Source organism: Limanda limanda, chromosome 4 (assembly GCF_963576545.1).
Source record: "Limanda limanda chromosome 4, fLimLim1.1, whole genome shotgun sequence".
NCBI lineage: Eukaryota > Metazoa > Chordata > Actinopteri > Pleuronectiformes > Pleuronectidae > Limanda > Limanda limanda.
The window spans coordinates 11,944,160-11,969,119 of record NC_083639.1 but is presented as its reverse complement, the minus strand read 5'-3'; the positions used below and the strand labels follow the sequence as shown (position 1 = coordinate 11,969,119).

The window sequence follows — 24,960 nt, the reverse complement described above, 5'->3', positions numbered from 1 at the left end:
AAACTATTGAATAAAATAATTTTTAATCTGTTTAAATTAGGAAACACAAACAGAAAAACATCAGAGCCCGCCAACCTTGAGGTAACCTATATGGGACTGGTCAGAGACAGCTGGGTCTATTTTTAAACCTCTCTCCCTTTTACAATCAAAACATTGCAAGTGGGTCTCTTCAGATCAGCGGACATGGTTAATCTGTCCACCTTGAGTCCCCAGTGTGGGGAGTTGAATTTCACCTCTCTAAGACCTGAGGGGTGAGACAGTGGTGGAGAAAATATCCAGATCCTTTACTAAGTTAAAGGTGCTAAAGCTGCAATGGATACAAATACTCCATCTGCACTGAAAACTTGATGGTCTCCAAAGTAAAAGTATTTAATGTGACAGCCTCTGGCAGGGCCCTGCTGGCTGCTCCTACAAGTCCTAGCTCGCAAGTTTTTACAGTCAGGTCTACTCAGCTCTGAACTCCCTCCCCGACAATCTGAGATTTGCAGAGTCAGTGACAAATAGCTTCTTAGAATAGAAACACATTGTTTCATCGTGTACTAAATAATTTTTAAACCTGTCTCAACCATGTCAAGCGGTTTTAACTGTACTTTTATTTAAATGTGCTGTACAAATAAAGTTTATTATTATCATACTGATATTAATGTAGAACAAAATTATATGTGTGTTATACTATTTAATACAATATTGGATTAATAATATATTTTTGCTACATTTACGTGTAAACGTAACATATTTTCTCTTGCCGCTGCTTGAGACGAAGCTTTTTAAGTACTTTAACAAATAATAACTCATATTTAAAGATATGAATTAATCTGCTGGTTATAACATATGATTTCTGTTTAAAATAACCAGAAGGCCCCATCACAGTTTCTTATTGCTTCTTAAGACACTTTATTATACGTTTTTATACCAATACTCTTGCTGATTAAAAAAAAAAAAATACCCATAAAACAATAAGAATATTAAACAATGAGTGCTCCTGTCCACTGAGTAATGACCCCCAGCAGCTCCAGCTCTGCTCACTTCATAGCAGGTGTATAACCGTGTGGCTGCGGATCAGATCGGATCTGTGTCATGTTGTGTTTCCGGTTCTCTCTCACCTCGCACTTCTCCTTTAAGCGCAGAAAAAGCCCCGGGCATGACGTCAGCAGTAAAACCTGCTCCGGCTGGGTGTCTGTCGCTCGCTCGGGGACCGAAGTGAGTTTGTGCGGCTGCTCCTCGGGACTTTTTCCCTCGTCTCGTCTGTCGTCTGTCGAATGTTTCCTCTCGTCTCGTAGCGTCGCTGTTCGGCTCCTGTGTGTAAAGTGAGCCAGTCCGTCCCGGAGCCGGTGTGTGGGCCGTCTCTGTAAAAGTTCCCGAAGTGCTGTTTGAGGAACCGGTGGACGGCGGACACCACCGGAGATGGATAAGCTAACCGATAGCCGAGTTGTTAGCCGAGAATCATAGGTCAAGAATAGGATCGAGCTAGCATGCTAGCAGCTAGCTAGCATAGCATTTTAGCGGCTAAGTGACTTTGTTAACCTGTAACGTCCAAACTAGTGTCGGGAACCCCTCGGGCCCGGAAGCTTCACTGAGAATAGATCGCCGGAGACCGGCCCACCCCAACCACAGGACCCGGTGCTAGTTCGAGGAGAGGACCGGGGCTGAGGAGTGCTGTCGAGAGGCGGCTGTTGTTCATCTCTCAGCCCGGACCAGGAGCATGCTGTCCAACGCACAGAACCAGCCGCTGTTCCCCAACCCGGGGCAGCAGAACCCGGCCGGGCAGCAGAACCCCACCGGCCAGTTCCTGCCCTACAACGTCAGACCCAACTTACAGATCAAGAAGAACGCCATCACAGACGAGTACAAGGTGACCAGCCAGGTGCTGGGGCTGGGCATCAATGGAAAGGTGCTTGAAATCTTCCAGAAGAAGACTGGAGACAAATATGCGCTGAAGGTAGGTTTGTTTTCGATAAATAAACCGGGTCAAGGTTGTTAACCCAGCACACAAGTGAAGCTTAACTAGTTAATCTGAGTGTCCCGGAAGAGAAGAGGACCCCGGAGGTGTGGGGCTCAGCCGACGTCACCACATGTTATGTCAGTGGGCCTTTCCAGACTTTCTCAAGTCAGCTTTGACCCTTTCTGAGGTGTAAACACACAAGTCAGTGCAATAACAATGTACCTGCACTATTTTACTGTATCAATTGCCTCACGTTTACTTCAGTCATTTGTTCAGCACTTGTTACTTCCTTGTTAAATTTAAATAATGATGTAGTTTTGTCAATGAGACATACCTAATAAAATAGATAGAGGAAGTGTCAACCAATACAGTTTTTATAGGGGTGATGCTGACGTAGATTATTACTTGTCAAAAAGACCAATAATTGATATTTGGAAGACGTATATTTACATTTGCAGTAAAAATGAAAGTACCCACAACACCACACAAAGTCTATAGACACACCCGCCATGTTGTCTAGATGTTTACATTATCTTGTTGAACCCATTAATATCAACAAATAACAAACATCTGTGTATAATGTAATACACTTCAATAACAACACAGAACATGTCCTCCAGTTGATTCATCACCAACCTTCGTACGTCTAATAACCATGATATGTCCTTTTATTTACAATAATTGTTATAACATTTATTAACATCACCATGGAATATTGATGTTTTTTGAAACATAGAGGATTGTGATATTTTTCCCAACTTCAGCCATTTCTGTTGCCTTACCTTCAATACACAGTTTCACTTGATGACTGTAGCTGCTCTATTGTGCAAATGTGTTCCTCTGGCTCATCTGTTTACACAGTAGTCTTCAGCATTGATAGGCTATTACTCATGATGTGCAACCAATCAATCAACTGAGCGGTGTCCTCAGCCAGGGACAGGCAGCAGCTTCACAGCCAAAGCAGCATTTTTAAACTATTATAATTTATGAGCAATCATGGAAAAAAATCGTATGAATCGTAAAATGTTGCATTGGAATCAATAGTCGGCCCGGCTGATAATCAATGGACAACGAATAAATATTAAATAGAGTAGGTCAAAAGAGGCAGTAGGCCATGACCTAAAATGAATACCCATTACATTTTGGTCTAACACACAAAGTTGGTGAGACCACCAACCCAGTTTGAACAGAAACCGTGAAGTCTGAATCTGCTTGACATTCTTCACTACTTTGTCACATTTGTTGACTGATTGATAACAGGAGGTAATCAACAGATAAAGTTTCTTTGTTATGATGATATGCTTTTTGTGTGTCATGCTGGTGTGGAACTGTCTGCCTTTAGTGTTAATCATGATTAACTTTATTTTATAAATAACACCAACCACAAGTTTGTTGATTTGGATATTAGCAAGAGTTCTGTTAGTATTTCCTCATATAGAATAAAGTGGTTTCTCCTTATTCATATTGAGACAAAAAGAATTAAGTACGACTGATACTGGATATTTGAGGCTGGTTCCGCTTTTAATGGAGTTCAATAATCTAATTTAGGTTGTTTTTAAATTATTACTGGAGACAATAGCTGTGTATTTTTTTTTTCTAGCCGCGGCCTAGAGACTACAAATGTTATTTGCCATACATAGGAGTTCATGCTCCTTGCAAGATATACCGTGGAGATACCATTTCTAAATGACTTCAAGCACCTTTTCCAGAGTTATATTCTGTAAAACAGGTTTTCATATTAGTGCAACTCAGACAACATACTGGAAAAATTATTTAAAAAATCAGGGCTGGGTTATAAAGTGATTATTGCAACCACAAAGTGAATACACCACGTTGCGTCACAACCTACGGGAAGACACACTTGTTAAGCAGTTTATCTTAGTTTGGCACCACTTTGACAATGTGGAAAATCCTTGTAAACTCATTGACAATAAGACATTTTTTCAATAAACTTTTCAAAGAAGTTTCAAATCCACACATAGGTGACAGAAACATGACCCTGTAAGCCATGTATTACGCTAGTCTGATTACGTTTTTGTCATCATGAAGGGGATTGTTGTGTAAAGATTTTATGAATGTGTTAAACTAATACTAATAGTATAATACCATGGTATTTTGCTCTTGACGCTGCACAAGCCAAATGGATTGTAATAACTAATAAATGTCACTAATAAAATACAGTAAAATAGATAATAAAGAATCTTGTGCGCAGTTTTATTGAGTAAGTAACTTCTTATTACTGCCCAAGCCTCACAGAAAAACCACCAACATTGAAAAATAAATAGCATTTTGTAAAGCATGTACAGACAAATAAGACATTGGTTCATTTAAAACACAAATTCCATCATGAGAGGGAAGCAGTAGGAAAACTACAGGAGTTACTGGACATTTGGTTGAAGTGCACATAACAATGTGTTCTGAATATTTCAGCATTTTAACCTCTGGACAAATGAAACCCATTATGTCAGGGCTTTTTTTATATGCATATCTGTGATTGAAAGGGCTCTATGTGATTATGAGGTGATTGCTCCCTGTACACTCAGGGTTTCTGCAAGTCCTTTCTTAAGTCTAAAAGCCTATGATTGAATGAAAATGTTATTATTTCTTAAATACAATTTTTGTATATATCTATTCAAATAAATAACAATAACGCTGTTGCTAAAATACAAAAACAAATCAACCAATGGCCACTTTTATAAACCGCATGGTCAGAATTTTATCTGGACCCACTCAGCTGGTGTGTAGGCTATAACAAGGTGCTTTATCCCCAAAAAATAGCTACGTCTAGATCTAATGAGTTCACATTGTTTCTATTAGTGTTACTTTCATCCAACATGGATAACTGAAAGTTAAATGAGATCCGGCTGGAGAACACCAGATTAAGTGCTCTGTTGAATTCTGTTGAAAAATAACAACCTTAATGCTCACTGTTCCTCATGCAAGTAAGGAAATTGGGGAACTAATCCGGGACTAAGCATATAAAGGTATGAGTCACAAAAACAAGAAGCTGCTGTAACATACCACGAGCAAATGCCTGTCAGCATTTGCTCTGCACTAATAATGTTCATTTTAATAACTCCTGCAACTCTGGTAAAACTCCTGCAACTCATGGATCGACGGGTACTGTAAGGGTTGCAGGGGTACTGCAGACAATCTTAACCTTAGCAGTTAATACTAAATGTCATAATCCAACCCAAACCTAAATTTACCCTGAACTAAAGCCATATCTTAATCCTCTGACAGCCCTTTGAAGTTGTGAGGACTCGCATCCAAATGTCCTCACTTTATAAAGTCTAAAGGCTACTTAATTATTTGTAGTCAGTCTCGGACTCAAGTTTTCCCTCAACTCCTGTGTTCTTTCTACACTTTGTCAGTGTAAACATGTAACAGGTCCTAAATTGCATTTTAACGGGTCTTAAAAAGGTCTGGAAAAAGTCTAAGCTGTAACTTCACTGTTATCTTCTCATGCTCTTGTAACAGACTGTTAGCGAACAGATGGAGACCTTTACTGAATGAACTATTGAACTGTTGCACTTTTTGTTCTAGACGCTGACGTCAGTTGAGTCAGCTCTATGTCACCGTCTCTGTTTTAATAGAGTTGCATTAGATGGCAGGATTAGAAATCGGCCAGCTTGTCCCAAGGTGACATCAACTTGTGAAACTTTTACTTGTCTCTTGAATAAACGTTTAGGCTAATAATGCCGGAGAAGTTAGTGTCTGTGGGAGAGAGACTGGTACAGGTATAGAGAATGAAAGTTCTACAAACTAATATTTTACTACCTTGCAACAGGCAGTGAGGTTTTTGCCTTAGACAAAGCTACGTACCTTCAAGTGTCCTGTTGCTCGGACACTCTTGAAGGGTGTGAGGCATCTGCAGCTATCATCTTACAGTTACTAAATTTATATGCACAAAAGAAACCAGCTTAACAGGAGCAAAAATGTTATGGCCACAAGCTGACTGAAAATAGCATTGTTAACAACAGTTTGTGTGGACTGTAACTTTATAAGAAGAAGAAACACATTTTATTAAGTTCAAATATATCCATTTATTTGAAGGTATATTAAAGCACTGGAGGATTTTAAAACTTTGGATGGTGCTGGCCATAAACTATATAGAGATGCCTTTTCTTTTAAATAAGTTGATAATTATCATAATAAATATTATTTCTTTTAAGTGTAAAGACAGATTTTTACTCCTGGGTGAAAGTTGTGGTTCTTGACTCTTTTTATTAACCAGAGAAGGACAAACTCGTGAAAAACAGCAAAGCTTTTTTCAATATGAACAAAAGACTTTTCAATCTGAATATGTGTTCTTCTGCCTCACTGTGACTGTACAACGCATGTGTGTGTGAGTGTGTGTGTGTATGTATGTGTGTATATATATATACTCTTAAAATTGCAGGCGCTAGAATTGCATCCCTGCACCTAACAGCAGTCAAGGTACTGTTGGCTATGACATGAAGGGTGTGTGCGACCCTCCAAAGATATACCTCCCCAGGCCATCACTGACCCACTGCCAACAGTGCTGTGTGATGTTACAGGCAGCATAACGCTCAACACGGCGTCTCCAGCCTCTTTCATACCTATCGCATGTTCTTAGTGTCAACCTGCTCTCATCTGCATAGAGAACAGGGCGCCAGTGGCAAACCTGCCAATTCTGGCATTCTCTTGTGCATGCCAATCGAGCTGCACGGTGCTGGGCTGTGAGCACAAGTTTCTGACCAAACCTCAGTTTGGTCAGAAACATGCACACGTGTAGCCTGTTGGAGGTCATTTGTAGGGCTCTGGCATTGCTCCTCCTGCTCCTCCTCGCACAAAGGAGCAGGCATCGGTCCTGCTGCAGGGATGACTTCTACTACCCGGTCCAGCTCTCCTTCTGTAATGGCTGCAGGTACAGCTTCATGCTACCAGTAGTGACAAGGACACTAGCACATCACTTTATTATAGAATAATCAGTGAAGAAGGTTAAAGAGAGAGCTGCTGTCTGTGGCCACCACATGGAAAACCATTCCCTTTTTGTCTTGCTCCGGCCTCTCCAAAGCACCTGTTGCAGGTGAAAATGATTCATAATCACTTGTGCTTCCTAAATGGACTGATTGACATTCCTGAAGTTTAACTGACTTAGTGTTATACTGTGACATGTTAAAGTGTTCCCTTAATTTTTTTGAACAGTGTTCATTTGCTTATCAGTTTTTGTGAGCGACGCACACACATGCACACAAAGGCTGAGAAAAGAGGAACTGGGACCATTGAACGGTTCAAATGAAATGTTTAGTTTTTTTTGACAGTTATTTTTTTTCATGGGCTATTGTAGAGCAGGAGAATCTAGACTCTGCTTGAATTATATATTCAAGTTGTGTGTCTTACCACTGACGCCAAAGACAATATACATTGATATTGCCTTCACGCTGTTTGTCTGATTAAAGTTTAACACAGAGATACAGAGGAAGAGCTCGGCCCATTCTTCAATCATGAGATGATGAGAGAATGGAAAGGAGGGAGGGAGAGAGGAAGGAAGGAAGAGGTTCTGTGTTGGCACTCTGAGTTGGTTCTCTACGGAGTAGCATCTGTAATAAGTATTCTTTGTCATGTATAACATTAAACTGAATATTTTAACGAATATCTTCTGTTTAAAATTAAAGCAGCCATATTGAGTTTTGTAGACAAAATAATCAATCAAGATAATAACTCAGGTTAATCGTAATGAAAAGAATGGTTAGTTGCAGCTCTAGAATATTTGGCTATTGGACTCTCTGTATGGATAACCATGCTCCTCGCTACCGATATCGTATTCTGTACTGGGCAAATTTCTTCAAGGTCGGACTTTTTTAAACTATTTTTTATTTGAATCAAAAACTAGATTTTGCTTTACAAATTGAAACGGCCCTTGACGTATAATTTCCTTTTGAAACAGCAACACTGTGGCACGAGTGATGTCATTTAAACTGATAGTGTGGTTATAATCTCTATAAACAGATTCTGCTTGTGAATAGGCAGAATCTTTTAGGCGAGGGACAAGATTTTTCGGTCTGTAAGCCTTTTGGTTACTGTTTCCAGTTTGACTAATCACATTTGACCAGGCTTTGGCTGCCCGCAGGTATAGAGTCCGTGTGGAGATTAAAAGAGGTATAACACATAGACCGAAATGCTTCTGCTATAGACTTTCTAATTTATCTGTATTCAGATTCAGAGAGCTGTTAATAGTGATACCTAAAAGAAGTACTTGAGGTATAAAAGAAAGCAGTGACTGGAAACCGTTTACGGCAAACAGAAGTCCGTTTTGGTTTGGGTATCCGCTGTCTACACCGACAGTGGAACATATTAGCTGTTGCCCAATCCGTCGACAGACAATAGTCACTGGGCCTACAGACTCTGATTGCCGTACGCAAAAATCTAGTCAAATGTAGTGGCTTGGTATTTGTGTGTACAGATGAGCGTGTTAGGTTCACATGTTTGTGTAAAAGTTCTTCATCTGTCACACGGTAGGTAGTTACAGCCTCACATATTGCAGTATACGTGGGGGCCTAAGACGGCAAAGTCTGTTGTCTATTTCTTTGTTAAATCTCCTTTGGTTGCAGTGGTTAGGGATGGTACAAACTGGACTGTCAATAACTCAGTGGGCAGTCAAGGGATCTCTATTACAGCTTATGGTATTTAAAACTGTATTGTTTGTCAACATTCAGGCAAAACTGTCACAGGCCACTCAATGTAATAAGATCCTATCTGTCACCTCTAAGATTATGGAGAACGTATTTGTTTGACATTTGTCATAAACAACCAGATTATGTGAAGTAAAAGCTCTTTTGATAAACATGTATATTAGTGTTGTAAGCTCCTTTTGACATAATGTGATTTGCTTGAGCCCCCACACTGACCGTGTCTTTGTCTGGTGCCTCCCTTTCTGTGTTGAGGGAAGTGTCTTTGGAAGGATGTGGTGTTGTGGTTGTTTATAGAAAGACCCAGAACTAGCTCGCCCAGTGTATCTGTGTACAGAGTAATTTCCAAGCTGATGCAGCACCCAGTCATGCTGAAACTCATGTTTATGAATGACCGTAAACACTTCTTTTAACAGAAAACTTTAATACATGATTTCTTCTCTCTGTGTGTGTGTGTGTGTGTGTGTGTGTGTGTGTGTGTGTGTGTGTGTGTGTGTGTGTGTGTGTGTGTGTGTGTGTGTGTGTGTGTGTGTGTGTGTGTGTGTGTGTGTGTGTGTGTGTGTGTGTGTGTGTGTGTGTGTGTGTGTGTGTGTGTGTGTGTGTGTGTGTGTGATTTCTTTTCTCTATGGGTCTCGTGACCAGTTTCCTAATAAGGAAGCTGGTTTTTACCGTAAAGGAAGTTCTTTTTTTCTGTTATCCATAGTAAGTTCATTCACTGCACTAAATGCTCTGTTCCCCTAATATATATGAGCCAACTGTCAGCATGGAAAAAGTTGAGCTCAATTTCCTAACAATGCTTTCCAAAATGTGATGTCCAAATTGATTATTAAAGTTCTCATTGATCTATTTCATATCGGTTAAATTTGCAGTTTTTTGTGTCTTAAACTTCAAACATGTTGGAAAAGACACGACAACATTAAAAGGAAGCGTTGACTCCTTACAACTATTAGACAGTTGATTGTTTGATGCTGGCTTTTTTTTTTTTCACATTTCTGCATTATTTACCACATTGTCATCGATAAACAACTTCCCAGCTCGATGTGCCAACCTGTGTCTTAGGGAGGAACTTCCTGAAGTGTTAACTGGTTGTCTAGCAACTTTTCTGTTACAGGCTTTTCGAGTTTCCTTTGCCAAGGAGGTTATAGTTTTGTTTGTTTCAAAGATACCAGGATTGCGCAAAAACTACTGGACACATTAGCCCAGAACCTGTTGTAATGATGTAGTGTGTCTCAGGGACGATCTCATCCAATTTAATTTATTCTAGCTCAGAGGATCTGCATCCATGAGTTTGTATTCACTGTCTATAACATTGCGAGGATACAATGTTTTTCTTCTTCTTGACTTTTTCATATCCAAGGGAATAATTCATGGAACTTGATTAAAAGAAACATACACATAAAGGGTACTGATATGGGTGTGAATTGGTGTATTTTGATTGAATTTAAGGGGATTGTTGGGCCTTGGTGGAGGTTTACTTTAATTTGCCTTTCCTGAGATCATACTCTCTACACACACATAAATGCACACAAACAAACAGATATGTGTTGATCCTGTGAGGCCTAGCAGATGTCTTTAATCAGATCATGTCCTATTGACACAAACATGTTTGCTGCTTCACTGAGTGTGTCACACACACACACACACACACACACACACACACACATACTCACACACACATCTCTTGAGGTACATTGTCGTTTAACCCTGCTTATCAGCTTGAATGGCTCTTCTGATTTAGGACTAAGCTGAGCATAACGTATCTCTCTCCTGCACAGAGTTGCAGTGCTTTATCATCCTCATTGTGATTGTCATTTTTTCAGATTTTTCTGTATCGATCCTTCAGCATTTCTTTTGACTCACGATTGGCAGGTGGAGGATGGGTGCTCCATTAGCTTACTCCCATCCCACCTCCCCTGTCCTGACCTGGGATTGGGAGCCTTTGTGTTTGCTAGAGGAAGTGTATTGTGTGCACATCTGCCCCCCTCGTCTCCCTCATTCTCCATAAGCTTCACTGTTTAGCCTCAAAGGGCCAGCAGCAGATGGGGGCTATGCAGTCACACAAGCCCCAGCAGAGAGGTGATGGGGGTGCGATCTCATGTGTGTTTATAATTGCGTTAAAAAGAGGGTGTGAAGTCTTTGTTTCTGGAGGGCAGGCTGCTATATTTAGGTGTGCTAATATTATTTTGGGTGCATGATTCTTGTTTCCAGCACATGTGTGCACGTATGTCAGCCTGTTAGTTCCTCTTTAACACTCGGATATCAGAGCAGTCACAGACATCAGTTTTAAAAGTAATATCATTACATTTGCTGCCCTGTGCATAACAAAGTAAATCTAAACCCTCTCATGCTGTAACTTATTATTTAGTGATGTCAATTTAGACGTTGCAGTTGGTATGAAGACAGCCAGGCATTCAGGTAGCAATTGAAAGGGTCAATTATTTTTAAAATGAATACAGGGACCATAACAGCCTTTTTCTTTCGATGCATACGAGTCTTGTGTATCCAGAATGGTTGAACTGGTTCCTTTTTTTGGAGCATTTGCATGATACTCGTATACTTCAGAAAGAAATGTTAATATGTCTAAAACATAGTTTGGTCCATCTATGACACTGGGTTAGAAGATCTAATCAAAATCAGTCACACAGTTACTGTTTGTCAATAGTTTACTAGACGGAGCAGCTTTCAGCCTATATTTTGTTTAATATGCAGAAAACACTGATGTTTTCAGTGTTTTAACTTTTTTAACTAATAATTTCAGTAATCTCTGTATTAATGTTGCATTAGTATTATTATACTAGCGGTGTGGCCTAGGGGGTAGAGTGGGCGTTCTCCAGAAGGTTGCCGGTTCAATCCCCACTCTCCCCCATCTGCATGCCGAAGTGTCCTTGGCAAGATACTGAACCCCTAAATGGCCCCTCATACATGTTGAGTGTACTAAAAATTTAAGTCGCTTTGGACAAAAGCGTCAGCTAAATGACATGTAATGTAATGTAATATAAGTAATCACTTTTACAGTAGTGGGTTTTCTACCTTTGTTTCATTCAATTTATTTAAAATGACAAACTTCATTCTATTTTTTAAATGGCCACAGAAGTTTGGCTCTCGGCAGTAGTGGGTGAAAGTGTCCCAGGATTCCATGATGACACTACATCAGTTCTGTCCAATGCCTCGAGTGACCCCAAGTTCATGTGTCTGTTTTGGATCTTTTTCACTCTGCTGTGACGCAGGAGGACCCACCCTTGTTTGCTCTGTCCTTAAGGGTGGTTGAACTGTGCTCTGCGATCAGTGATGAGATAAAGCAGAGTAATACAACTCTAGGCCATTCCAGCTCTCTGTGGTAACAAAGGTGCTCACTTTTTTATTGGTCAGTCAGTCACTCCTGAGACTCCCCTCCTTCAGAAAAATAATTAATACATTTTGTAATATGCCAGCACATTGATTCAATAGCCAATATTATAGTTACCTCATTGAATATATCCCAGTAAAGCAGTATGTATGTATACCTCGGTGGCTCATTCCAGTAAAAAGACTGTCTGCACTTAGTAGCTGTCATCCTGTATGACACTTGAACACATGGCACCAAAGAAAGAAAATCAGCTGCACAATCACAGAGCTGTCTGCATTGAACTCTGCAAACCAAATATAATCATATCCATAAAGCATTCAGAAGCCTTGAATGCAAAACAGATGCGGAGAGAGTCTTAAAATGTTGTAATTAACATGTACCTGAAAGTAACCTTTTATGTTGCTCATGCTGGCATCACAGACGGTGGATTGCTCGCCTCATAGCTCAGGAGTTTGCGGCTCTTGGCTGGTGTTCTGGGATATTAACCAGGATGGGATGAAAGAACCAGCTAGACTGGTTAAACAGAGCACAGGCAGCAGATTCCACTACTATCTTCACTTACAACAAGTTGGCTTAATTAGCAATCACGGCACAGAACTATATCCTTATGTCACCTGTACATTTTGAACTAAGCAGTGATTAGTCAGTACTTTTACCTTTTTTTAAAATGTCTGTTGGTGTCATTTCATTTTGATGAAATTCCAATACTAAATGTCCATGTGTCATATTGTTACTACAACACAAAAACTGGTTTCATAAATGTGTACATGAATACACAAAGGAAAACTTCTTCTTGTTTCAGCTAAGATGGGTCAAGGCATTTTGCCAGTAGAAGTGTGTACTGGCTGGAGTTCTTTTTACTGATTTAAAAGAAAACCTCATCATACAATGGATTGAGTCGGGTCTGTGAGATAGAGAAATCCACAACAATTTCCAATTTGGTGGAGATTTGTGGTCAAGGGAACATTTCACTTTTTGAAATGTTCAGACTCAGCTTTCCCTGTCCTCACTGTGCCATTCGCCCTCTACCATCCACCCCCCTCATAAAAGTTACTTTTATCACTAATGCACTTATGATAAGTAAGTAATGCCACCAAAATAAAGTGGGTAGGATAGGAGTCTAAATACTGACCTGTGGTTTAACAGTTTATCACGGCTCAAGTTACCAAGCAGTCTGTGTATGTAAATGTGTAAATCGTGCCAGGCCACAGCAGAGTGAGTGCTGTGAATCTCCAAGCTCTTGTTGCTCACTGTTATGTTGTGACCGTGGGTAGGGTTGGAATGTAATACACCATGAGATGGACAGACGATAGCTCATTGTTAAAGCTACAAGGCCAAATTCTTTCCACTGACTGACAAGGATATTTTTAGATTTACATGTGGGACTGTATTCTATAAAGTATAATTAAATATCTATAAACAACCAGAGGTGCTTACAGAAATTAACATTAAATTATCACAACTTCACAACATACTTGAAGCAATTATATTTCTTAAAAGTAGGAAACACTGTTGTGTGTAGTTGAAACCCTTTCTTTTTACCTTGTAACATTATTAAGAAAAATAACTTGTTTCTAAATTCAGTTAAATTCTTATGTAATTTTAAGGTACTGCTGTATAATCATCAACATCAACTCCTGTTCAGTTAAGGATGATTGTATTAGCCTGATACAGGCTCCAAACCTAAATTCAAAATTCAACAACTGTGTTTCTCAATTTTAAAAGGAAACATTTCTCTACATCTGACCTTCAGTGTCGACTTTCTGGTGTAGGTCGGGTGGGGGCTAAAATATAAATGTTGGAGAAGAGTAAAAATGACGCGTCAATGAATATATGATGACAAACAAATGGTGCTTGGTGCATTGATGTAGTGTCTCACACAGAGGGTGCCACATTCACACCAAACTAGAAAAACAAGAACAAGAAAAATATTTTCACCATTCCGCCAGCTGATGGCAGCACTGCACTTCTGACTTGATGTTGACTTTTGATGTACTAGTGGCATCACCACTTGGTTTTCCATTCCCTAGTATAAGATGTTTATTGTGGGAAGGAAATTAATAGTTAAAGAGTAATGCTAATTTGTATTAATTACAAATTAATATCTGTCTTTGATATTAATCAGCCTCACCATCCATGCTTCTGTTCTTCTGTCCAGATGCTACAGGATTGTGCCAAGGCCCGTAGGGAAGTGGAACTCCACTGGAGGGCGTCGCCTTGTTCAAACATCGTGCGTATCATTGACGTCTTCGAGAACCTCTATCAGAGCAGGAAGTGTCTGCTTATTGTGATGGAATGGTGAGTGCATAATCTTAGTGACACACACAAACACTAAAATGTTCGTCATTGGGAGTTTGAGACTAAAATTAACCATCATGACTTCATCTAACTATATACTCCTGACAAAAAGTATTCTTCCCAAGATGTTGGTTGTTACAGTGAAATCAGATATGTTTGTAGTTTGCTTGGTTACAAATGGTGATGCTGATGAATGATGAAGCTCAAGTCTTTAAGTGCTGGTGTGATACTGGTTATGACAAGCTTTGTTCTTAGCCAAGTTAATTATTGTTAATCTGTTTTGTATGACCTGAGTAGAAAATTACCCATTTCTTTTAAATGAGCCCAATATAGTTCCCATGCCTTTTCTATTTCCATTTCGCAACACTTCAAAGCACCAAACCCACATCTTGTCACACGTGCCTTCATTAGGTTTGTGGTTAACATTGTAAAGCAGAGGTAGTGTCCAATACACTCGCATCGCAAAACTGCTGCCGCCGGTGACTCATTTCCTTGAGAACATGGACTCAGCAAGAAATGAATAGTAGTTCTTCTGACGAAACTAAAAGGTTTCCAAGAATGTCACACTAGGTCAACCCGAAAACCTAATATTCACCTCCTTCTACACTACAGAAATTGGGTCAGTCTGATGAGGCTGTTTAGGATTTAACCCATGTTGTGTAAGAGGCCACTAAAGCTGTTTTCAGACATCACCTCTGGGTAAAGTCCAGGGAATTGGCTCCGGGGTTTACGCAGAGTCTGCCTTACACACATGCACAACAAAGCAGGAGGATCTCTGCACAGACGCCGTCACAACGGCAAGAAATCCTTAGCGTTATTTAAGCAAGAGGTTGAGCAGACAGAGGCAGGAAGTATTTCCGCTGCGCACTGTATATCACGTGATTTTATTCACAGCACCCCGACCCCGTCTTCAGCTCTTATCACCGCAAGCTCTCCTGACATCTTTGTAGGTGTCTTTTACGTGTATGACACATCGTTTTCTTTTTTTTCAGTTTTTTCCCCCACTCGCTCATGGTGAATCTAGTGGGGGATGCCCTGCTGTGTTCACATATCGACTTCTACAGACTTTATACTAATAGGTTAGTCTGATAAAGTCCGTAGAAACTGCGGAGCCATGCGTCAATGTTATAAAAAAGCAATTGCACTCGTACCAATCTGAGCAGCCGTGGTTGGTTGGGTACCGAAGCCCGGTGCTAATCACACGGCTGGTACCTACCAGTCAGGATTACTATGCAAAACTTTGCACAGCTGCCAAGTGTAACACCATATTTGAGACCAGTGTAGATTTATCTGTTCCCAGGTATGTAGCTGCTTCATTTCACTTGATCGCTGTAGTAAACGCTAATAGTTTCTTGGAGCTGGCAAAGTGCTGAATGGTCTTTCATGGAAAGTGGACTTTTGGCTTAAGCTCTGTTTGATGCCAACTCTGAAAATTGCCAGAATGTTTAGGTTACTGAGCATTTGGGAATATGGCTTAGATTTTCCCTGCAGTCATTCACTTATAGTGGAAATAAATTTGGTGAACAATACAAAGATACAGCACTAAACAAAAGGGGGATAAGGACTGAACCACATCAACAGCATCAACAACTATGAACTTAGTAGTTATTGATACTGATGTGGAAAGTGATAACATTTTCTAACCGGATTTAGAGCTTCATTATAGGACTGTTATTAAGGGTGCTTAATCAATTTAGCTTTATCTTTTATAATGCGCCTACATAAGCAGACGCACAACACATATTCACACACGATCTGTTAGTGTGGAATGTGAAACCATTCAATCTGCAGAGTAAGTGTTCTCACTAACTTACTCTCTCTCACTCTTACCTCTGATGTGCAACCAGTTCACCTGGTTTTAAATGGAACAGAACTGGTTTATTGCATGTTACACTCAAAACACACACCCTGACTAATAAAAGGATTAAGAACCACTGACCATTTTTTCCACTATCAAACAAACTTAACTTCACTTGGGTTAGATGTCTCAGATCATGTGCTGCATTTGCACATGCGGCTATTGTGATAAACCTGAGCATTTAATTTAGTTGAAAAAGTCAAGCTGTTCAGAGATGAACAAACATATTTGTTTTTTTTTCAGTGAAGGGAAACACATTTGAAATATAAATCATGACTATTAACTATACATAAGTCAACAAGAGTTAGTTGTGACTAATGCACTGACTAATGCCCGTAGTTTGCGTTTTTTGGGAGTGTCCAAGTTAAAATTTCACTTTGTTGCATTAGTGTGAGTGTATGATGTGCAGTCTGTTTGGTGCCTTTGCAGCATAAGCACTGTGTGAGCCAATGAGGTAAGAAGTAGAACTCTTTTCCTTCACTGGCTCTCTCGGTCCCTTCCCACCCACAGTCCCTGTGCGCATCCATCAGCTGATCTTGAACATGCCACGCAGATGATGAAATGATAAAAAAAATTATCCTCTTAGCATTTCAGTTGTATTTCAAAGATGGAGCGGTCTATAGCCCATTATTTTAAAAAGAGGCCAGGTAGAGGAGAGGGACAGCTAATGAGAGATCACGACTTCAGCGCAGATGATAAGATAGCAGACTGCATTTAGATTACAGGTGCAGGCAGGTAGGTTGGCTAAAGCAGTACCTGTGTTTGCTACATAACAGTGTTATACTACTTGTATAGTAACCACTGTTGTCCGTCCACTGCAGGCAACTCTAAACCTGCAACCGGGTCAACAAAATGCATCAGAGAAACCATGATTAAATTTATATTGAGCAAATATCAAGTTGCAAGTCAATTTTTAACATCAATACAAAATTGTAAAATAAGGCAACTGTCCATAAACATACAAGATTGATGGTTAATACTGACAAAAAATGATAATGAAAGTTGGTGGCACCAGTCTGACCAGTGAACAAGACGATTCAGGAGCCCTGCTGCAGAATCAGTAAGCTACCAAATACAAAGTGCTGGAAGTGACAGTTGAAACTGCACCTTCTTAACATTACAGCAAATGTCAACTTTTATGCAGCATGCATTTCCTAAAATGAATGGTTTTTTTTTTTTAACCTTTGTTCAATATTTTGCAAAAGTACATCTTATCATCCCTGCTGCCAAGGTGTTCCAACACTGTAAGCAGGTTGTGAAAGAAAGATTACAAATGTCTAAGGGTTTTTCAGTGTTTCTGCTGTGATGGTGTGAGATATGCGCTCCTATTATTTCCATTCTCACCAATTCATTGAGTATCTATTCTGTTGATGATTCATATGACTTGTGGAGGCGCTTTCATGGGTGGGGTGAGAAACCACAAGCTTAACTTAACGTTTGACCACATGAGAACAACCATCAAGCCACGGTAGGGGAGCTGGGCAGTTTGCCAGCAGTCTCACAGTTACAAGATAGTATGAAATTGAATTAAGTGTAAAAATCTTTTTACTTTTCTCCGACAGTCAAGATGGGTGAAATCCTGAACTCCTGTGCTTGTTGCATTGTTAGTTAAAATAAGTTTAATATCAGAATACGATGCATCAAGCTGCTTTCTGTTTCTCCGTATACAAAAAGTGAATGATTAGTTATGAGAATTGTGTGCTGTGGTTAAGAAGAGCCGCCTCACGGCTCCAAGACTGCGGGCTCTGCCTCCCGTTAACACACGCAAGTATGAAGAATCTTATCATGCAGCTTTACACTCTCACACAGAGACACATAAATTCGCATTGGTGATTCGAACTGAAACTCACACAGTCATACTGGGCAAAACGTTGCAAATGAAACTTAACATCAAGTATAAGCTGAGTGAGATTTTCTCATACGTATAGTTGAATTCAGGCTCACAACCATTATCTTTGTATTGGACCGTGCTTAATAACTTTTTATGCTTACTTTACTTTATTCTGTAACTCTTAGTCATGGACGTGTCTGTTACTCACATTTAAGTAAATTCATGTTTTTAGTGGATCAGGGGGATACTGAGCAATATTCCCAGTGACTCCTGTGTTACTCAGTACGTCTAATTAAATATAATATAATAAAGGTGGGAAATGGACATAGATGTTGTATAAATTGGCCATAAAACCTCAAGGTTTGAGATTTTAACAGTTGTGGTTTCTTTTGTATAATCAACAACATTTTGGTGAATTGACGAATAGAATAAGGTTTATGCAGCATCAAAAGGGACCTGTATGGTCAAGTCTTAAACCATTAAATGTCCATGACTGAGATTCTTCTGGTTTGTCTTAATGTCTTCTGGCCATTGCTACTGTCCAGTGATGTTGATGTTGAGATTACTCGTCAGATGACTGTGTAGTTTTAAATAACCTGCAGCTTGCTGTCCTGGTCTGTTTCCTAAGAACCACTCATCCAGTAAAGAGGAGTTGAATCCAGGAAAACTGGATGTGGTTGGAGATACTTAAAGGTGTTTCACATTCTTTAGTTAAGAAATGAAGAGGCCTCTGAAAAGAGAAGTGAAGCGTTTCAGGTAACTACAGCCACGATTCATCTCTTATATAACCGTGAGCTTGGTGACTGACAATCTTTACAGACAATCGCTGGTCAAGCCACAGACCACATCAGCAAATCAGTCAGAGTAAGAGAGAAAAGAAACTGCATCCTTTGTACTTCAAAACAACTGGGTTGTGTTTCATACAGCTGAGGCACAATTTTGCTAGACATGCATCATTACATTCAGTAATTCTGCCTCAAAAGATAATAGTTTTCTGGTGTTTTTTTTTTTTTAACCCACAGCCTTTCTTTGATAATTTTACTTCTCAGAAAAATATTCTGCTCAGGTCAATTTCCCCTTTGTGTTTCGATTCCCGTCAGTGCAACACACTGCCGTCAAAGTGTTTGACCAGCTCTCTATATAGATGAATAATGAGCTGCTTTCAGAAATGCACTGAACTCCAGATAATCTCCTGACATTCTCCGGAGGGGTTGCATGTGAGCACACAAATGGCCAAGTCAGAGGCTGCTAACTTTCTCCAGAGTCTGAACCCAATTGTGCGAACATCCTCCAGAGGTCATGTCTGAAAACAACTTTGTAGACCGGATATGCGTCCGTACATATCATTTCAAAGATCTGTTATTGGCCTATTGAGACCTGTTAAACTTCCTTGTGCACTGATCATTCAAGATCATATAAAAAATGACCTGTGTAGACATGATTATGACAGAGTGTAAATGCACGCATTCATGTTATATAGACCTGAGCTTGAGAAATAAGATAAATGAAGAGTTAATCTCCTGAAAATCTCACATCCTGACTCTCTTCCAGCATGGATGGTGGTGAACTTTTTAGTCGGATCCAGGACCGAGGAGACCAGGCCTTCACAGAGAGAGGTAACATGCTACGTTGACTTAGTCAGTGAGCATTTCTTACAATACTGCCCGATTTTATCATGTGATTACATAACACACAACTGGCAGTTTTTGAACCAGCTGAATATAAAGATCAACTTGTAAGGTCCATGACCTTACGGGTGATGCGCACATTTGCTGGTATGTTTGACCTAGAAGTTTTCTTGTCTCTTTACTTCAGAGGCATCTGATATCATGAAGAATATTGGCGAGGCCATTATGTTTCTGCATGCAATCAACATTGCACACAGAGACGTTAAGGTTTGTATCCTAACTTTTCATTATCACACGTTAATAAGAAGTTCTCTTGCTTTTTGTTGAGAAAGTAAAGTGAGCTGTGGAAGACTTCCTTAGCTGCTATAACTATAGTCTTACTCTTAATTTTCCGAATGTTCCCTGCAGCCTGAGAATTTACTGTATTCAACGAAGAGGCCCAGTGCCCTGCTCAAACTCACGGACTTCGGCTTTGCCAAGGAAACCACCTCACACAACTCTTTAGCGACTCCCTGCTACACACCCTACTATGTTGGTAAGAACTGATTTCTAAATTTAAACTAATATTCTTACTACTCCTTGCTTATTAATTCCCCTTTACACCAAAATTTGCAGTTTAATACAGTTAGATTTGCTAAAAAGTCTCTTGACTGCTTTCCCATTGTCCGTAGTAGTTTGCCTCTCTTCACAGTCAAAAAAGGAAGACTAATACTTTTCTCTTCTCTCTCCCATCATCCCTCCCTTTGTATTTGCAGCTCCGGAGGTTCTTGGCCCAGAGAAATACGACAAGTCATGTGACATGTGGTCGTTGGGCGTTATCATGTATATCTTGTAAGTAGTAAATCTCTCATCTCTTCAGCACATTCTTTACTGAATGCAGTAACTAATACTGTCGTGTTTAACCCTCACCAGGTTGTGTGGGTACCCTCCTTTTTATTCTAACCACGGTCTCGCCATCTCTCCTGGGATGAAGAAGAGGATCAGGATGGGCCAGTATGAGTTTCCCAACCCTGAATGGTGTGATGTATCAGAAGAAGGTAAGGATATACACGTGAACTGTGCAGTGCAAGTCGCCAGGTGTATATCGTCTATTTGTGTGTATAGGAACTCCAGACTGGAGTTATTGAGCTTTAATATCGCAAACTGAGTCTTAACCTTTTTTTCCTGAGTCTGATTAAAAACCAAAATAAAAGATGGATTCTTTCGTTTAGAGAAAAAAGTAATAACTTGCACTTTAAGTGATAAAGTCATGTGAAAATTCAGGACACAGTTTTGGCGCCCTCATCCTTTTTCTCCTACATTAAGATACTTGAATTTACGTCAGAAATAACACGTCAACACAATAGTAGCATTTCACAAGCTTCTAGAGGCAGTCTTTATAAAATGTCTTATGGAATGTGAGATACAAGCAGCTCTTAACACTGACTCTTACCAAGAAATAGAAACTGACTCTTATTCGCTGCTGTCAGTCCAATTCACTACAATCGAAAGTGATGGCTTATTTCCTTTTGTAAAGATTTGTTTTAAAAAAAAAAAAAAAAAAAAGAGAGAAGCTAATGAAGATTTGTACGACAGCTGCTCAATATCTTCCTCCATCTCAGGGGTGTATGGTGTTTGTGGGGTTAAAACAAAAGACCATACTTACTACTCAATTACCCACACAATCCTCATCTTCACTGTATACACTTGCTTTTTTGCACACAGTAGGATTTCTCAATTTCATTTTAGATTGTGAGGGTTAATCTATCTGATTTTTTTTGACTGAACAATAGTTTAAGTACAGTTTACAGTTCAGTTTACAGTTTAAATGCCTCCATACTGCTTCAGTGATGTCATCCACATGACCTGCGGAAACATAACCTCCTTGTCAGAGTTAATTATAGTCCAGTTTATCACAGCACAGAGCCATGGATTCAGTTTAATGAGTACTATTTATTTAATAGTTGCTGTAGTCAAGCTTTTCTTTTACTTAATTTTGTGAACAATAATTATGCTTGCAGCTAAACAACTGATTAGGACCCTCCTAAAGACTGAGCCAACCCAAAGGATGACCATCACAGAGTTCATGAATCACCCATGGATCAATGTAAGAACATGAGCTCTCTTGTATATTTCCAGATCACTTTCATTCATAATTTCAACTCAGGTTTTCAGGCTGATGTCCCCTCGGTGAATAAAGATTTTTATTTTATTTGTGTCTTCCTGAAGCAATCAATGGAGGTTCCCCAGACCCCTCTTCACACCAGCCGTGTACTAAAGGAGGAGAAGGACACATGGGAGGATGTCAAGGTGAGGTGTCCGCTTATCTTTATTTGTCTAATTTATTTATTTAGTAGTAATTTTAATTGTATAATTGTAAGCCAATTACATTTGAAAGATACATACAATTAGCTTACTAAAGCTGCCCTCAGACATGGACATGGCTCCAGACATTTTCAAGAGGGGCTTGAACACAAATGTCGGCCCTAGAGTGTAATGTCTGAGTGAGCCTATGTGAGAATACAGCAGGATAATATCCAGAACATTCACAGCGAGCGAGTGGGCGTGTTGACTTTCTTTACTATTCTTTCTGTCCCTATTGACACATGTAAAGCCTCCTTGGGTCTCTTTAAAGTTAATATAATATATAAAATATTAATATTATGATTGATGACATCTCTAACACTTCTGACACACAACCGAAAAAAACCACAACAAATTTAAATAAATCTGGATGAAATAGAATGTCATACAGATAAGGACATAGATGAAGAGACAACGAGATTCAAGAGGTTTTGGCGATAAGAGCCGAAAAAGTGCTGTTAAGAAAAACATGATATTTCCACAGCAGATTTTATGTCATATCCTGCCTCCTGCATTCTGTACCCAGTCATTTTCTGTCTTAAAGGGATAGTTCACCCAAAAATGAAAATGCACTCATTATCTACTTACCACTATGTCTATGGAGGGGAGGGTGAAGTGGTTTTGTGGATACAAACACTTCACCCATCCCTCCAATGGAAAAGTGGTGGGTTTATAATTTGTGGTTTTTCATTTTTGGGTGAACTTTTCCTTTTCAAATGAAATTTCATACCCTGTGCTGCTTGATTGCCTCATTCAGACCAAATAAAGACCATGAAAATAGCAGACTCGGTCCGGTTAAGCAATTTGCCTAATGAGCTCATCTTCATATTTCAGGAGGAAATGACCAGTGCCCTGGCAACGATGAGGGTTGACTATGAGCAAATCAAGATCAAGACCATCGAGGACTCCACCAATCCACTGCTATCGAAACGGAGGAAGAAAGCCTGTAACACCATGGCGGACCCACAGTCTGCTGGCCACTGAAAGATGCACGCATGCATGCACATATAAACACAGGTTGTAAAAAGGAAGCAATAAGTTGTCGCCATGTGATCTGCATTGCATGGATTTTCTCAGTGTTTTATTTTTCATGGCAAATTCTAATGTTTTTTCTTAGGAGTGTTTGTTTTCATTACTCTACCATTTTAACAAACCCAGCACTCTCTCCCGACAGAGGAGGGTGTTGGTCTGTGTTTATGCACCACTGAAGAGATTATGAATTTTAGAAAAGGAGAGGAGAGGGAGACTTGGGAAAGCTCTCTCCTCTCCTTTCCCAGTTATCAGGTTGTGTGCTCAAAGGGGCTGGAACGTTGGGACGGGACATGTAGCCTTAGCATTAGCAGTAGCTCTCCTTCTCGCCCCCCCGTCATGTTCTAGCTCTAGCCCCCCAAAACCTGTGAATGTTAAATCAAAAGGCTAAATCCCCAAAAAGTTAAGGGAAGTTATCTTTTACAGAGTAAGCAGATGTATTTTGAACTGACAAGTAGAATGTAAGGACTCTGTCCCTGACTGTTGGAATTGGCTGGATATCGTTGCTCGTTTTTTGGATTTGGACTGGGTGTGTCTGTCAGGTTCAGTTTGTCGTTGTGATGTCGAGCAGAGGCCTATGCACTCACACGAGGGCCATGTGCCATTCAGACAGAGCACCTCACTTGTGGTCCCTTTCTCCTTTTTTTAATGTTCGCTTGTTCTTCAGGTACATGGTTGTAGGGCAGAGAAGGAGGGGCGCGTTTAAAGAGCAGAACCTGACTCGTCTTTCTCCTGCATGTAGCTCATAGGAGACAAATGATACTGTATTTTTTCATGGATTTTTAGCACAGGCCTTACTGAGTGTTGCTAAAGCAGCAGATCACTTTTAACCCCTGCCTACCATTTGGTTCGGGCTTTTACCAAATGTTCCGCTTCAGAATTTATAACATTGCCAGATTATATTTCAGGTTAACGCTATGCAGATGTGTTTGTTAGCTCTGCCAGGGCCTTTTTTTTTGTTAGTGTTGATTTCTGTTTGCAGTTGTGTCGAGCAACAATAGGGAGAGTTTGTGTGTTTTTATGTAAGCGGTAGCGCCCTCTAGGGAGTACATGGTTCAGACTGGTCATTCAGAGTAAACTGTATGTTACACCAGCTCAACTGTCAGGGGCCTCAGTGGGACGGATCGGGTGCAATGCCGCTGTTCTCCAACACTTCTCCTCCATACTTCCTGGAGGAGGGACAAGAAGCAGAAAGTACTTAAGAGCTGTTCCTCTTCCCCGAGCAGAGTCTGACGCACCACCAGCAAACTGTCATCACATCCAGAGAGGGTGTGATGGTTGGTTCCTCCTTTGTGTTCTGTTAAGCAGGAACGTGTCCCAGCTCACTTGGGATCAAGTGTTATCACTTCACTTTGTAGAATCACATCCACATTATGTGTCGCATCGCACCTACAAATCTCTCACTGTAAAAATGTTCATTGAATGTTTGGGACAAGGTTCCCTATTTTTTTCTTTTCTTTTAAATCTGTTTGTATGTTTTGGTTTTATCCCTCTCAACACTTTTTTGTAGTGGAATCACAGATGTGTCTGCCCCCCCGCTGTCCCCCCGTCGTTGAGTCTTTTCTGCTCCACATGCTGTACTTTCTGCTCCAGCTTTGGATTAAAAAAAACATATAAAGCACAAACCTGCTGACTCATCTCGTCTTTTTCTGAATGTGAAATTACTTTGACAAGGCACACATGTGCACCTGTAGAGAGGATGTTTTTTTTTTTTTTTTTTTTATACATTAGAAAGGAAAGCTATACAGGCCTTCAGTCCCACAAAGCAGAATGTGACTTTTAAACAACTTTTTTCTATACCAGTCAATATTAATGATTTAAATCTATAATGGTACTTTGTAGAGCACATACCACCCCCAAGGCCCAAAACACCCATTAAAATCAAACCATCAAATTTCACACACTCATAAATATCATTCTCTGTTTTTTCATCAATATCCATCAATAATTCTCTTTTTATATGAATTTATTTTTGTAAAATGCCCTAATGTTAAAGAAAGTAGTGGGGAAATCACTTGGATCAGCCCCC

The 24,960-nt window shown here is 39.9% G+C and overlaps 1 protein-coding gene across 1 annotated transcript; it reads left to right on the top strand.

Annotated features, from left to right (window-relative positions):
* The first annotated feature begins 1,132 nt into the window (after positions 1-1,132).
* mapkapk2a (MAPK activated protein kinase 2a) lies at positions 1,133-24,556 on the top strand. Its single transcript, XM_061069592.1, has 10 exons — positions 1,133-1,939; positions 14,103-14,242; positions 19,483-19,547; positions 19,747-19,826; positions 19,968-20,094; positions 20,315-20,390; positions 20,472-20,596; positions 21,560-21,645; positions 21,768-21,848; positions 22,737-24,556. The coding sequence occupies exons 1-10, from the start codon at positions 1,703-1,705 to the stop codon at positions 22,884-22,886; spliced, it is 1,167 nt and encodes a 388-aa protein (XP_060925575.1). The 5' UTR covers positions 1,133-1,702; the 3' UTR covers positions 22,887-24,556.
* Positions 24,557-24,960: the final 404 nt, after the last annotated feature.

Excerpts from the sequence above, each read along its gene's own strand:
- mapkapk2a (XM_061069592.1), top strand. The coding sequence starts at position 1,703 with ATGCTGTCCAACGCACAGAACCAGCCGCTGTTCCCCAACCCGGGGCAG. Across the intron at positions 1,940-14,102 it reads GAGACAAATATGCGCTGAAG|ATGCTACAGGATTGTGCCAA; the intron begins GTAGGTTTGTTT and ends TCTTCTGTCCAG. Across the intron at positions 19,827-19,967 it reads TTGCACACAGAGACGTTAAG|CCTGAGAATTTACTGTATTC; the intron begins GTTTGTATCCTA and ends TGTTCCCTGCAG.